Source organism: Equus asinus, chromosome 24, assembly GCF_041296235.1.
Source record: "Equus asinus isolate D_3611 breed Donkey chromosome 24, EquAss-T2T_v2, whole genome shotgun sequence".
NCBI classification, from domain to species: domain Eukaryota; kingdom Metazoa; phylum Chordata; class Mammalia; order Perissodactyla; family Equidae; genus Equus; species Equus asinus.
Window position 1 is genome coordinate 69,193,183 of NC_091813.1, and position 15,647 is coordinate 69,208,829.

Genomic DNA, 15,647 nt, shown 5'->3' on the forward strand with positions numbered 1-15,647 from the left:
TGGTCAGTCTCTCTGCTGGCATCTGCACCAGAACGCCCTGGCCACTCTCCTCACCAATGGATCTGAAACACCAGATTCTGGCTGTGGGGCTGGACACTCTCACAAAGCCCCACATAAATCTGCATGGATGTGCTTTTCACCCCATGCCAAGGCCCAAAGACCCAGGGCCTCCACACTTTGGGTGTCTTGGCTGAGCTGCCTGCCTCTCTGACTGCTCCATCATCCCTGTCGGATTTCCAAGAGGTTTGCTCACCCAGGCCTGGACCCAGGATGAGGCGAGTGAGGCCAGGTTGTGCAAAGACAGGGCTGGGTCCTGTCTTCATTTGACATTTTGACAATTTGTTCATCGTGGAACTTTTGCATTAATTTTGAGATTTTAAAGTGTGGCATTAAAATATTATTTATCTCGATGACTGAATTTTTTGTGCCTAAGGCCAGTGCCTCACTCCCTCACCCAGGCTCGGGCCTTACACTCTGCATCCTGGCAGAAAGTTCTCCCAGCCTCTGAGGCCGTGCACTGCAAGGCAGGCCTTATTCTGCCTCCTCCAGATCCACAGGCTGCTGTGGACTGAGGACACAGGTTTCTCTCCCGCTGTGAGGAGAACCTCAGAGGCAGACGCATCAGGGAAACAGCTCTTTTCTACAACCAAGGCTGCGTTTGGTAAGTCCCACTCCCAGTACCCTCTCCCACAGCCACCAGGGTTTTACTGGAGGCATCTTGCACCCCGCCCCTTCTCCCTCCCAGCCCAGCTCACACGTTGAAATAGAGCATACTTCCTTCTGCATCCAGAGCTTGGCCCAGAATGGCAGGTCTGGAGGTGTTTGGTTGGTAGTCCTATGCCCCCTTTATGTGGGGCACTGAAATGCTGCGGGACGTTTTCTGAGCTGCTCTCTGTGTCAGGTTTGTCTGCTGGGTGTCTCATAACACGCAGCCTTGCTCACTGTTTCATCCTGCATATCCTTCATGACTGAGTTGGGGCTGGAGAGGTGACTTTCTCTCTCTATGTCCTCGCTGTACCTTCACTTCATCCTGTCGTGGCTCTTATCCATCAGGGTGGCAGCTGTTTAAGGGTTCTCTTCTTAGGCCTCATCCTCAAGGAGCTCATATATATAGATTATTCATCTTTGCACCCTCTGGTTCAGTGCCCTGTACATGTTTGTAGAGTGAATCTGCTTCTCCAAACTCTGCATCGCCCATCTGAGAAACCTTTGCCCTTACCTCCTAGATTCTTGGAAAGCATAGTATTTGGAAGAATCCATGGTAAATAGAATCTCAACTTTTGCAACAGAAGTTCTAAATCTCATTAACCGAAAGGGTGGGTCCCAAATGTAGACCCAGAAGCCCATACCCACTCCATTGACCTCAGCTAACAGAACTTTAAATGCCTTACTTCCTACTCAGTCAAAGCCCTTGCTGAGTTGGGGCGGGAGTTGGTGGGCACCCCTGGGACCCTGATTAATGTTCTTTGTCAAAGGGCATTGAATGTACAGGGTTCAGCTCTCGCTAGGTTCCTTGAAGAGTCCGTGGCCCACCTAGAGGACATACCCTACCTGCTGTGCCCCTGACATGAATTCACCTTGGAGTATTTCTGTCCTAAAGGAGGAAAGAGCCTCCACCCCATGCTACTCTAGTCTAGGATTTTTCCTTTCTCTTAGCCCAGGTTATTTATAACAGATGAGATAAAACTGTCAAGGGAATCTTAGAGCTGCCTGACTGAAAGGCAGCCACTGACAGCAAGCTCTTGTTGGCATTCCTTGTTGCCCCTTTGGGAACAGTCCAGCCATTACTCTGGCTGTGGCCCAGCTGCCATTTTGCCTACCCTCTCTGTGGTTCTTCAGAGCCACCTGCAGCCTCGTTACTCTCCTGCCCGTTGTAGTCCCCCACAGTTGCTGACAGCCCTTCTTCCCATTTGTTCTTGTATGTGTCCCTCACCCTCTCCTGTCCCTGCCTGGCTGAGCTTCTGCCCAGCCCTCTGTTTCACTTGGCCTGCCTGGTCTAGACACTTCTTTCAGCCCAGATGCTGACATGTTCCTCCTTGTCTTGTTTGGGGACCTGCTGATTTTCATCAGGTGGGAGCACATTCATCAGCATTTATGTTTGCAGAGAACCATCCGTAGCAGCATCCCATTCTTTGTATGGTTTTATTTTAATTGCTTTTCTGCACTGCTTTTTATCTATTTTAGTGCTTTAGTTCTGTGCTTTAAACCCTGGAGCAACTTCTACAGGATGTGCAAATTGTTTGTTTGTTTATTAATTGAATAAACATATCCACGTCAACTAGGAAGGACTATGTGTGACTTAAAATGGATGAGGACAGCAGATACCTCAATAGTGGATTTTGGCAAGCGGTTTCGACCTCATCGTGGTGTTTCTGCCTTTCTTGTGTCCTGGAGAAGTGCTGGCCTTCTTTTGGTACCTCCCGTGTCAAGAGGAGGACACAGAGGAGGCCAGTGTAGAGTCTCCAGCTTGTGTTCCCCAAACGGAGGGTGTCAGCTGCGTGTAGGACAGGTGCTCCTGCTGAGGCCCGAGTTCTTCCAGGAGAGCGCAGACATCATGCTTCTCCTGCAGTTGAGCTCGTCCTGAGGTCTCGTCTCTTGCTGGTTCCTGCCCTCCTCTCTACCCCAGCTGACTTCTCTTTGCAGAGGCATGCAAATGTAAGTTTTGGTTCTGTTTATCTTTTGCTGGTTCTACACCAAGACAAAAAAGAATAGGAGGTTTAAGACACTCTGATTAGTGTAAGCTTGGCTCATTTCCAGTCTTAGAGAATTCTTTGTCTCTGGGAGCCATGAAAGGAAATATGGAGGGAGACATTGTTAGCCTTGCTGGGGTCAGTGGGGAGCATTTAAGTGAACAAGGACTTGCCCTGGGCTGTTCCCACTTCCTGAGATCAGGCTTGCAATAACCAGTGAGCAACGTGACATTTCCGTGTTGGCTACAAAACCCGTTTGCAAGGAGAGTGACATGTGGAGGAGCCACAGTGGTGTGCAGGCTGGAATCCACGTTGAAAATCAGGGTGCCCTGAGATCTGCTTCTCCTTTTCCTTTCCCTACTGCTGTGGAAGAGAGTGTTCCTGTCACCTCTTACATAGCGTAAATGACAATCTAGACCATTTCCCAACTTACAGACAGCTTTGCTGTGTGTTATCTGCCAGCCTGTAAGCCAGTGCTGGTGATTTTCACATCCTCTTCCCTTTGATAGGGAAGACCTATAATTAGTGCTCAACTGTAAATCTTCTCCTTGTTAACAGCCGCCCCCCCCCCCCGACCTAAAAAGCTCTTTAAGTGATGCAGTCAACTGAAGAAGTGCATGGCCCACCCCAGCGGGGATTTGGGGGTTGGGCCTGAGGGATGTTGTGGGATATGAGCCAAACATTCATGTCCAAAACACAGCTGTGGCCATTCCTCCTTCCTTTGTGACAAGTGGTTGATGCTTTATCCCATAGCACTTGGCTCTAGAGGGACGTGCTAGAAGGAAACATTACCCCATTTTGAAAAAGTGTAACAATCCAGTCATGGGTTTCCCTTCTTAGGCCTCTTTATTCTTTTTGAATGGAATAAAGGTAGGGTTTTTGCTGTGTGTGTTATTCTTACATGGTTTGCATAATTAAACTGTGCTTTACAGAAAATTTAAGTTCAGATTTCCTGTTTCAATTTCAAAGTATGGCTTTGAGAAATTTTTTACATTGATGGGTTATAAAGATGGATTCCAGGAGGTGGGTGGGGACCTGAGCTCATCAGTTCAGTGAGGTAAACCGTCCGGTCAGGTGTTCGAATCTCCTTTTCACCCTCTAGGACTTCTCTGCTGGGGAACATGTGGTGCAAACTCAAGAATCATATTTAGTTTCTTTGGACAACTTTGTTCATTAAATATTTCTTATTTTTATTTTACTACATATTTCTGTGTAGTTGAGCTGTTTATAAGTCGGTAGGATTATGAGACTCTACAGTGCCCTGATGTATCCATTTCAAGTCCAGTCCAGTAAACTTGTTGCAGGAGATCTCCCTTCACCTGTTTAGTTTCCAGTGCTCTGTTAGTGTGATGCTTAATAGCCTGTGATTCACACTTTCCCAACTATATTTGGGACACGTTATAACGGAAGTTAACATTTTTAAACGTCTACTGTGTGGCATGGACTCTCAGGTGCTGTGCATGCTGGACTCAGTCCTGATAGTGCCTCTGTGTGGCAGGGGAGAGTGAGGCTTGGAGAGGCTCTGGAGCCAGCCGAGGCAGTCAGGCCTGCGGGACAGAGGCTACCTTCTTCCATCACGGAGGACGCTTTCCCATTCTTGACCTAACGCAGCAGCTTATTTTTTCTTATTTGTAATTTATGTGAAAAGCTGAGATCTATAAAACTAAATTTCATGCAGTGAATTGTTTGATGCATAGCCATTATTGAAAAGAACTCTTGGGAAATCTGCTCTGTTAGGCCCCCCCTGGTTCACGAGAGTGCAGCTTACTCGTGTAGGGACAGGATCTCCTTGAATTGAAACGACTTCACATGCAATTTTCAAGGAGCCAGAGCTTTGGAAAGGGGGGTTTCCTGTATTCAGACTGAGGGCGAGCTTTGAATTGTTAGACCTATCCAAATTAGTGTGTATACGTGACTTTGCCAGGAATTGACCTAAATTGACTTTTCCTCTCCATAAGGCAGAAGGAGACCTTAAGATAAAAGAGATGCTGGTCTGGATTGACGTGAACACCCTCTGGGGAAGCCTGAGTGATTTTGTGGTTGAATCACTGACCCCACCGCTCTAGACAGCTGCTCACGTGACTGAGGGGGGCTGAGAAGCAGCCAGGGTTGCTTCTTCAGGCTCAGGTGGGTGGACTGCAGTGCTGCCTGGCGAAGACTCAGTGCAGGGCTCTGAGGCCTAAATGGAAGGAATGCGTCCAGGACGGATCACAGCCTGAGTGGGAGCAGACCTGGGCTGGTGTTTAATTTAGTGAGGTCCAGAGAGAACTGTTGTACTTCGAAGGTTTTCTTCCCCCCGAAGCTGTAACTCCTCCATTGCTTGCTTTATTTCGTAAGCCCCATTTTGTTTTTCTGTATTTACCAGCTGGGAGAAAAACCCTTAAAAGACAGAAGGGGTTTTGTATCTTATTTCAGAGACTGTTGGAAGAGAAGTAGCCTGGAACTGTGTCCAGCTGTGGGTTGTGGGGCAAGGGTGGAGGGCAGGGCTGGACACGGGCTGCCCAGGGGGAGCTGGGGAGGGCTGCTGTTTTTACCTGCAGGGTTTCACTCCTCCTCGGAAGTAAAGCGGGATGTGGAAGACAAGGCCAGTTACGTGATATTTGCTGCAAAGCGGGAGGGAAGCATGTGTGTTTCAGAGGGAGTAAAAACATAGATGTAATTCGAAGTCAATAGGATGTTTGACTAAGAAAGGAAACGACTGTTGGTTTAAGGTGTGTGTGCCCAAGCCTCCAGTACATGCATGCTTTTGTAAATATTTGCTCACTGTGACTGCCTTGTGGCTCTCAGTCTTGAATGCTGACATCTCTGTTGGAGGTGTCTGGAGCTAGGATCAGTGTTGGGAAAACATGTGAGGGGGCTCTGGTGGAGGAGCCAGTGGCAGGGGGTCGGGTGTCAGAGCTGAGCAAGCACCATTCTGTGTGCTGGGAACACGTGGGAACAAGACACAAACTCTCCCTCCAAGAGCCCAGTACCTGCTGAAGGGGAGTACCCACTGAGTCCTCGGGCAAGTCCTGGTTCTCCTCTGTCTGGCCATTGGGACCCCAAGCTGGTCGTTTTGCCTGTCAGCCTCTGTAAATGGAGGTGGACACTGAACAGTCATGAGGTGTCTCTCTTTCCCAGCGTGAGCATCCACCAGTTGGCAGTAGATGCAGAGGAGACAGATCCAGAGACCCCGATCTAGGCCACAGAGGGGATGTGGTCTCCCCCGCAAGGGCTCAGCATGCCTGTCTGCTGCCCTCTGTCCAGGAGAAGAGTGTCCATTTCCCCTCTCTGTCCCTTACGTCTCCTCCGCATTGAGCAGGAGGGCAGCTTCCAGCCTGCAGGCCTTATCTCAGGTTCCTCCATGTTCCTGGCATGCTTTTTTTCAACTTTATTGAGACATAGTTGACATATAACATTGTGTAGGTTTAAGGTGTACCACATGATGATTTGATGTATGTGTGTGTTGTGAAAGGATTGCCACAGTAAGGTTAGTTAACACGTCTGTCACACACACACAAAATTATCATTTTCTGTGTGCGTGTGTCGGGGGGGTGAGAACTAAGTAAGATCATATAGTAATTGTCTTTCTCTGACTTACTTCTCTTAGCGTAGTGCCCTCAGGCCCATCCATGTTGTCATAAATGGCAGGATTTCCTTCTTTTTTTATGGCTGAATAATATCCTTGTGTGTTTGTGTGTGCGTGTACCACATTTTCTTTATCCATTCATCCATCACATTAATGCAGCAGTTCCAAGACGTTTTGGTCTCAAGGCCCTTTACACTTTTAAAAATTACTGAGGATCCCAAAGAGCTTTTAAAAAAAATTTTGGATTGTATCTATCAATATTTACCATCCTAGAAATTAAAATAGGAATTTTAAAAATATTTATTCATTAAATATAATAAACACTTGGGGCTGGCCCGGTGGCATAGTGGTTAAGTTTGCACATTCCACTTCAGCAGCCTGGGGTTCGCCAGCCCAGATCCCGGGTGAGGACACGGCACTGCTTGGCAAGCCATGCTGTAGTAGGCATCCTACATATAAAGTAGAGGAAGATGGGCACGGATGTTAGCTCAGGGCCAGTCTTCCTCAGCAAAAAGAGGAGGATTGGCGGCAGATGTTAGCTCAGGGCTAATCTTCCTCAAAAAATAATTAGAAGAATAATAAACATGTACATGTTAATATAAATGACATTTTTTATGAACAGTAACTACTTTCAAAACAAAACAGTGAGAAGAATTTTACATGTTCTGTAGATCTCTCTAATATCTGGCTTGATAGAAAACTGAATTCTCAGCTCTGCTTCTCTATTTAGTCAGTCACAGTCTGTTGCTTTGATTGAAGTAGATAAAGAAGATCCAGCCTCTACAGATAAGTGGTTTAAAATGGGAGGGGAGTTTTCTTCCTGAGGAAGATTGGCCCTAAGCTAACATCTGTTGCCAATCTTCCTCTTTTTGTATGTGAGCCACTGCCACAGCATGGCTCCTGACAGATGAGTGATGTAGGTCTGCGCCTGGGAACTGAACCCGGTCTGCCGAAGCGAAGCAAACTGAACGTAACCACTAGGCCACTGGGGCTGGCCCCGGAGGGGAGTTTTAATTGTGATAATTGTGACCCTTTTCAGATAATTGTGGGTGTTCTTTTTTGATGAACTCTGCCGTATACTCCTGAGAGATTGAGAATGAAAATAATTTTGACCTCATGGACCCTGTGAGGGTGGAAGAAATTTTCCTCTACCCTTAGTTCTTCTGGTTACTCTGAGAATTAAACTGACAGCAGACAAATTAACAGGAAAAAATCAAATTTAATTTTATACCACAAGAACCCCACACACATGAGAGGTTCAGAGACAGAAAGGTGAAGAGAGGTCTATGTGCCATCTTGAGCTAAGGAGTGGGCTGGGGGCCTGAGGCTTCGGACGGGAGGAGGGTAGCTCACCGGATGATAAGTGGAACAGATGTTCAGTCATTAGGGTTTACCCTGCCATACAGGTAGGCCATAACAATTTATTTCTGGTGATAACTCTTATTATGGGAAAGGTCCCAGTTGACATTCTTCAAGGGAGAGGTGAAAGTTTCTCTCAAGCCCACAGGGTCTCGATTGCCTTTAGCTCAAAATATTCCACATAGCAAAGTGGCATATCTTGGGGAGGCCTGTTCAGACCCCTGTGACCCTCTGAAAGGGTGTCATGCACTAGGTACACTGTGAGAACCATGTCTTCCCCGTTTTAGATGCCAGAACCTCAATCGTTTGTTCCTAAAAGTCCTCACCTCTTCCCTTACCCAAGATGGAGCTGCTCCCAGCCATTTGTGTAAATGGTGTAAGGTGGAGGTCTCAAAGGTAAAAATTTGGCCTATGCTATGAGATACACTTGTTTTAAATTATTTAGAAAGTAAGAGAATTTATATCACACAGGTGATATACTTCTGAAAAACGAAGTAATATTTTTAGGTTGTGAAGTGAGTATGTTCTTCCTGTAGAAAGTTCGGAAGCCTGGAAGGATGGTCATTGGCACACGTCGTGTTCCGTGAGCTCTCCCAGGCTCCTGGCGTCCCTCCTCTGTAGATGAGGGACCGAGGCCTGGGGGCCATGAGACTTGCCTGAGCTTGCCCAGTAATAACGTGAAGTCTGAACTCTCGACGACTGAACGCAAAAGTCAGATAACCCACAGATAATAAATCTTAATATTTGGTTTATTTTCTTCTGAGTGTATATAATGAATATTAGGTCATGTGGTATATAAGTATATAATGTTTTTTAACTTGCTACTTTCACTTAGTATTATACCAAAAAATTTTCCGACACCATTAAGAGTTCTTTAAAAACATTTTAAGGGCCATTAAAATTCCATCAAATTGATGTACCATAGGAAAAAAGTCATATTAATATTCCCCTCATTGTAGTTCTTATTCTGCCAGTTGGTTAGAAATTGGCGTAGAATCCTGGAGCCCTCCTCCTCCTTGGAGGTAGGCTCTTGGCTGTAAAGTTAGTGTGCATTGTGATACAGTGAGGCGGCTCACTTGCTCAGGAGAGGATTTCACAAGGACATTCGTTAGCTGTGGACTGTGAGCCAAGCAGGGTTAATGCATCCCCCCCAGGTATTTAACAATATTCCTAACCACCTGTGTAACCAGCCACTGTGTCCTGTGTCACGGGAGTGGAGGAGGCCCCAACCCTGCCAGGAGGGCTCTGGGAATGCTGGCAGCATCAAGCAGAGCGTGAAGGAGGGTGGCGTTTGTCAAGATTCATGGCTGTGTCAGTAGAGAAGAGGTGAGTCAAAGGCACTGAGCATGTGTTTGATGAACCGTTGTTACCTTCAACAGTGCTATCTCCCAGCGTGAGAATAAGTTTTAAGATGCTGTCCTTGGCCTTTCCATGTGTTCACACCAGCCTGATGCTTAGCTTTTATATCTTGGGCTAAATTTCACAATTTAATGCTGAAAGCTTTATTGTTGTAGGCAAAAAGTTGACGAAAGAGTGAAGGATGCAGATTTTTCTATTTTTGGGGACCTGTAGGCCTGAACATTTTACATCCGAGTGTGCTGTTCAGACAGAAACTGTTCTTGATTGTACTGAGAAAGCGGGGACTATCGCCCTGGCTTTCATGTGCTGAGTTGTTTTGGGGGAGAACCGAATACAGCAGGAAGGTTAAAGTTTTTGTGACTTGGGCTGCTTTCTAGGGATGCCTGTCGTGTTTCCCTGCCCCTCTTGGCTTCTGTTCCCTCCGGATGGAGAGGCAACATGTTGCTATGGAAAGAGCATGGGCTTTTGTGTCATGTAGTCCTTACATTCAAAGCTGAACCCATCCATTTACTGGCTCTGTCCGTGGTACGTGACTCTGGGAGCCTCTACCCCAGTCCTTGGGAGATTAAATGAGATAGCATGATCAGATTTCCTAGCCCACAGCCTCATGTGGTGGGTAGGCCCATCATTTCTCTTCCTTTCCACGTCTCCTGCTCCAGGGCAGTGACCAGAGTGTCTAGTTTCCTGAGTTTGGACAGTAGGTGTAGCTTCTGATGATCCTAGTGCTCTATGGTAGTTAGGGGACATGGGACAAATTACCTACCGTCTCTGAGCCTGTTAGCTGTTGACGACCTGGAAGTAATTACACACTACATGGTGCTGTAAGTACCAGATTAAATGAGATGGCGTATGTACGCAAGTCACAGCACCTGGCACAGAGTGGGCACTCACTGACTGGCGCATGGCGTCCTGAATGGACGGGTCTCTGAGCAACAGCATCCTCCTGCCATCTTCCTGAGCGTTGCTGCTTCTCCTGACTTCTCTGCTGCCGTCCCTTCTCTCCGCTGACTGGCTGGAGGGATTTTCCTGAGCTCTGTCCTTCTGTTTTGCATCTTGTACTTTTCCTTGAAAGTTTTGTCTACTTCCAAGGCTTCAGCTACCACTTTTAGATGGATAAACGTCTTAAGTTTTTCTTCAGCCACAGACCAGTACATCCAATTTTCTGTTAGTGCTTGGATGCCCAAAGGAAGCTTGAACTCAAAATATATAAAAATATGGTATTTTCCTTCCCACTTCCTTCTTCAAAATTGTCCTTCCTGTAGGTGCTCTCTGTTCCACCTCTGCGCTGTCTCGGGTTCTGTTCCTCTTTTCCACTCCTGAATACAGGCCTGACTGCACTGTGCTTTCCGCTCGAGGCCGTGCAGCAGAGTGCGGCCCCTTCTTCCAGGCTTTCCTGCCACCAGCAAATAATGATGACAACAAAACTGTGATAACAAGACAATGGCCACAGTGGGAAAAAACACAGTGGCAACAGTCATTTGTTGAGTGTGTGCAACATGCTAGGCACTGTCTTGCCACCCGAGTCCTGGGTGAGGGGGAGCTCTGCCCTGGGCCCGCACTATAGAGGTCCTGTTCTTGTCCTCCCAGGGCGGAGGGGACATTCCTGCCCAGAGCCTTCCCAGCACCCTCAGCTCATGCTCTGGGTACTTGAGGCTTCAGACTTCCCCCTTAGACTGTGCTGAGCCTCCTTCCAGAAGCAGCACATGGGCCTTTTCTGCAGATTGTTCTTCAGAAGCAGATGGTGCCACAGGGGTGTGCATCTCGGCCAAGGGCTGGCCACGGGACTGTTATCAGACCACAGGCTGTGATCTGAGAGTGGCCTGCAGGTTGGGGTGTCCGGACCTGAGTTCCTGAACCTGGTGTGGAGGAGGACAGAGCCAAGGCTGAGAAGGGAAGGGGGTTGAGCAGGGGCTGTGAGGAGTGCTGTAAATGTTAGGATAGCCCTGGGCACTTAGGAATCTTCCCAATGGAGCTTCTTATCCAATTGGCGTGATGCGTCTCTGGGTAGGTTATGTCAGTTCCATCTTTCTAGATGAATAAAGTGGGAGTTGAAGAGGTTAAATGGCCAGTGCACAGTTTGTAATTGGCAGAGCCTGGATTTGGCAGTCCTCTGCGCCTAGGAGACTTCCACTGTTGGTCGTGTGCACTTTTAATAGGTTTCTGTAGGCAGTCCTGTGCACCTAGGAGACTTCTGTTGTCGGTGGTTGTGCCTTCATAGGCTTCTTCTGTTGCTCGTGTGTGGCTCAGCACAGCGCTTGTGCCCTTACTTGTGTTTCCCTTCTGTTGCCTCCCTTAGACTGCAGCTCCCTGTGCAGGGGACTGTCTCCTTCATTGTCGCATGCCTGCCATGTGGTACAGAGACTGGCCATAGAGGAGGCTGGATTAATATTTATTTTTTAAAAAAGATCTTTTTATTACTAAGAATCTTGTGTACTTCTCACAAATGGATTATTAGCTGTTTAGGAATACTAATTTTAGTTCTGGCCATTTGTTGGTCTGTTAATGGACTCGTTTTATAAGGCATTCTGACATCATAATTGGAAATTTCTGTTTCACAGAAAAATGTTACTTCACATTTAGTCCTGCCATTTTGCTGTTATGGCATTTAATTGGTGAGAAGTCATTATAATAAATTGTATATGTGTATTATTTGTGAGTTTTGATAGCCCAGTGAGTTCTGAATAAAACATAAAGAAATTACAGTTTGTTTCAAAGTAATTAATTGGTTTGTTTTTTCAGTTATTTGCCTTTGGTTATATAGACTTTTCTGAAAGACATTTATGCCATAGAGTTGCTTTTTTTCGAGAGGTAGCTACATATTTTCATAAAATTATCAGCACATAATAAAGATTGTTAGAATATTGTCCAGTTAATTTTCTGTGCTTCCCTAAGATTTGAGTATTTGAGCTAGAAATCTTTTTTGTTGTGGTGCTATATTTCTACTTGCCTCTCCATGGCAGAGATTCGGGGCAGAGTCCTGCCTCCAGATTGCCAGTTGCGGTATTTTCATCATGAAAAAAAAATCATTAAGTAGCAAAAAGCATGTGGTTCTGTGTTATAGGACAGGGCAGATAGGCCCTGCTTAGGCATATTTCATGCTGTTAGTGTATTCACAATATAAGTCCGAAAGCTTGATTGTAGGGAAACATGTCAGAAAAGCAAAATTAAATTAAGCATACTGATTTTAGATTGTTTATATGATTAAGGTAATTACATTTTAGGGTCATAAGCCTATTTTCAGTCAAAAAGGCTTCAGGAGAAGAAAGAATTCAGCAAGTGTTTGCAAAGTAGTGAGGAAAAGTTTAGAGGAAAGGAAAAGAGAGCCTGTTCCAGGAATACTCAGCCCAGTTTTCATAAAGTGGCATGATGGTGCCTTGGTAGCAGAGATGAAGGAGGCACAGAGGAAGTTTAGGAAGGATTAGATCAAAGCCGTTACCAGAAACCCAGCCATTCAGCTTCCAGACCAAAATCTTTGAAGGAAAAGGGAGTGTGTGTTTATGCATGTGGAGGATAGAGCTAACTTCACGTTTCTCTATTTCTAAAGAGAATATATTTTATTCTTGGAAATTTTTTAAATGTGGAAACATATAAGTAATAAAACCAAATTTGTCCATGTTCCCAAAACTCAGAGATCCATTCTGGAATTGTTTTGAGGAATTTCTTTCCAATCTTTTTCCCCCCTCCCCTCACTCTGTGTGTGTATGTAATTTTTTATTCAAGGGTGAGACCATGGTCAGGCATGTGTTCTACATTGTATTCTCATTTTTTAATCTTTTGGCATAACATTTCAAAGCATATTCCAGTGTTAATGAAAACTTTCCAGAATACCTTTAATTATTGTGTATTATTTCATTCTAGAGATGTACCATGATTTATTCAACATTATTTACATTATAAATAAAACTGCAGAAGAATCTTTGCATCTAAAACTTTGCTACCTCTATGATGATTTCTTTAGAAAATCCTAGGTCAAAGCATATTAATGTTTTTAAGCTTTTGTTATCTGTTGACAAATTGTTTTTTATGAAAGTCTTAAAGAGCAAGAACCTTCCGTGGTGCCACAGGGGGTAGTTATGTGAGGAATTGCGAAGTGTGTTGATGGAAGTGGGGGGCAGTGTACAGTGTTTCACACTGGAAAAGCGTAAAAGTCAACGTGTAAATGCTTGGCGTGAGAGAGAAAGTAAGGAAATGTAAGGATGGGTGGACAATGGACAGAAGAAAGGAGTTTCCTTATGAAAGGTCCTCACAGGCTTGCTGTGTGTGAAATGCTTACCCCAGTTCTTGGAACGTGGTTTGAGAGTGACACATGGTAACCATCAAGGAGCTCAGTGTCCAGTTGTTGCCCCATCTCTTTCCAAGAGTGAGTTTTCTTCTCTTCCCCTCATTTCTCTGGTGGGTAAATTCCCTCCTCACTGGGGGAATGTGAGGTGTAAGTGAGATCCTGTGCCTCAGCCCTTAGCCTGTGCCTGGCACACTGGACTTTCATGAGTGGCACTTCTCTGACTTCCCACCACTCTGTCATCAGTTAGGAATCCTTCAGGTGAAAGAGACAGACATTCCATCCAATGAAAGAAGCCAGTATGTTGTGTCCAGCACAGAGTGTGGTGTCCAATGGGATGAGAAGGCTACTTGCTTTGGTCTTTATACCGGACTTGCTCATCTTACAGGCTCAGCCAATCTTCAGTGGGCCTTGATGTTAACATTTCTCTGGCATTTTCCTCTTTTTTTGATTAAGAGAGGGTGAAATTACACGTGTTCCCACCTTGGACAGGAATGATGTGTGTTTTCCTCTGTTCTGTACTCAGTGCCAAGGCAATGTTGCGAACATAATAGATGCCAGTAGTTGTAGAAAAAATGAATTCCGGAACAGCCTACCTTGTGATTAATATGTGCTTCATGTCTCTTTTTTCTCTAGAAATAAAAAATTTTAGTGTTTTCTCCCTGATTACGTAGAATTTATATCTTATGGCAGAAGTATTAATATTGATAAACCTAGATTACAAGTGAAAATACCAAGCCATAATCCATCCTTAATTTTTTTCAAAGATAAGTTCTGGGGTTATAATGAACAGCATGGTGACTATAGTTAACACACTGATTGTATATTTGAAAGTTGCTAGGAGAGTGAATCTTAAAAGTCCTCATCTCAAGAAAAAAGAAGTTGTGACTATGTGAGATGATAGTAACTAAACTCATTGTGGCCGTAATTCCACAATACATACATGTATTGAATCATTGTCTTGTACGTCTTAAACTTATACCATGGTACATGTCAATCATATCTCAATAAAACTGGGAAAAAAAATTTCAAAATGAATAAAAATTTACTCTCCCTTATAAATTGTCGTCTTGACCGATGGTGTTTTATAGGTTTTAAACATTGCAAGAATATTAGATAAAAACTTTAAAATGAAAAAGATAAACCCATTGTCCTATCACGATACTGTAACAAAATGTTTTTGTATTTATGTTGCTTTCTGTTCTTTTGCGGCTTACTTTTTAAATTAGACATATCAGATAGCAAAGATAAAATCTAGATCGTATTTAAAATTTTTCAGATGATAGGCAAGCCTCCTTAATTGCCTACAGTTGTCCTTTCATTAGAAAAACAAATCTGTTAGCATAGTGAGGCCCATAATGTCAGTGAAGCTTTTCTTATGGACAAGAACAACAGGTATCATGGCTGTAAAGAATACATGAATTGTCGATGTAAATACCAGGAAGAAATGGGAGAATATTTAATATTTTGTCTGAATACAAGCAAATTCACTTACTATTTTTGAGCTGAACGACAGAAGGAAACACAATGATGTTATTTTTGTGAGGAGCTAATGGCTTTGTACCTGAAGAAGTATTTTCTTCAGATTATGCAAGTATACTGTAGAGTTATTATGTAAAAATGGATACAAGTAGGAATTATAAAAAGAGAAAAACTCCCCCATGCCACTCTCTGGAAATAGCCATTGTCAGCATTCAGCCCGCCCTTTTTAGGTAGCACCCTGCCTGGTGTTCATCACTGTGTACCCCTTTGTACTGTTTGGATCTTTTAATGTATGTGTGTGCCTTGTATAATGAAGTGACAGATAATAGAAATTTACATCTTGAGAGAAAATATGAGCATAACCACATTATATTATTTAGGATTATTTTTAACAGATTGAATCATAAAAAATTGCTGATATGCGACTCTTTCCGACCTACAAAGATGACAGTTTCATACGCTCAACTTAATCATTGCAACAGGCTAGCTAAGAAATCTTGAAGGCCTGCAGGAGAAAAGGGATTTTGTGTTTTCACGCTGTATCCCTCGGGGCTAAAACAGTTTCTGAAGGATGAATCCAATCTTTGTTATGAAATATAAAAGGAAGGGATTGATACTGATAAAAATAATTTCATTGAAATAGAAATGAAAATAGAAATAAAATGGAAACACTTCAGCTGCACTGCAGAGGAAATCAATTAAGGAAGCAGTTCAGTTCCGATTGGCTCAGTGGGATCGGCTCTGGCAAAACTTAGTGAATGAAAATCTGTCCGTGTTGATACCAACTGTGTAAAGCATCAGTATTCATAAACATGCATGACAACATCCTCAGTGTCACAACAAGGGGTGACAAACCTCTCTACTCAAATTAGGAAAGGTTCTGACTACTGGGAAAAGTGATGGCTGTAGC

The 15,647-nt window shown here is 44.4% G+C and overlaps 1 protein-coding gene across 6 annotated transcripts in view; it reads left to right on the forward strand.

The window, feature by feature from the left end:
* The window catches only part of ARFGEF3 (ARFGEF family member 3), a 143,181-nt gene that overhangs the window by 11,361 nt on the left and 116,173 nt on the right, over nt 1-15,647 (forward strand). For 2 of the 6 annotated variants that reach the window (XM_070496128.1, XM_070496125.1), the window contains exon 3: nt 8,808-8,943. The exons of the other annotated variants lie outside the window; for them this stretch is intronic. In XM_070496128.1, the coding sequence (XP_070352229.1) occupies nt 8,921-8,943 (23 nt within the window). In that variant the 5' untranslated portion in view covers nt 8,808-8,920. The remainder of the gene's footprint in view (nt 1-8,807; nt 8,944-15,647) is intronic. 6 annotated transcript variants of the gene reach the window in all.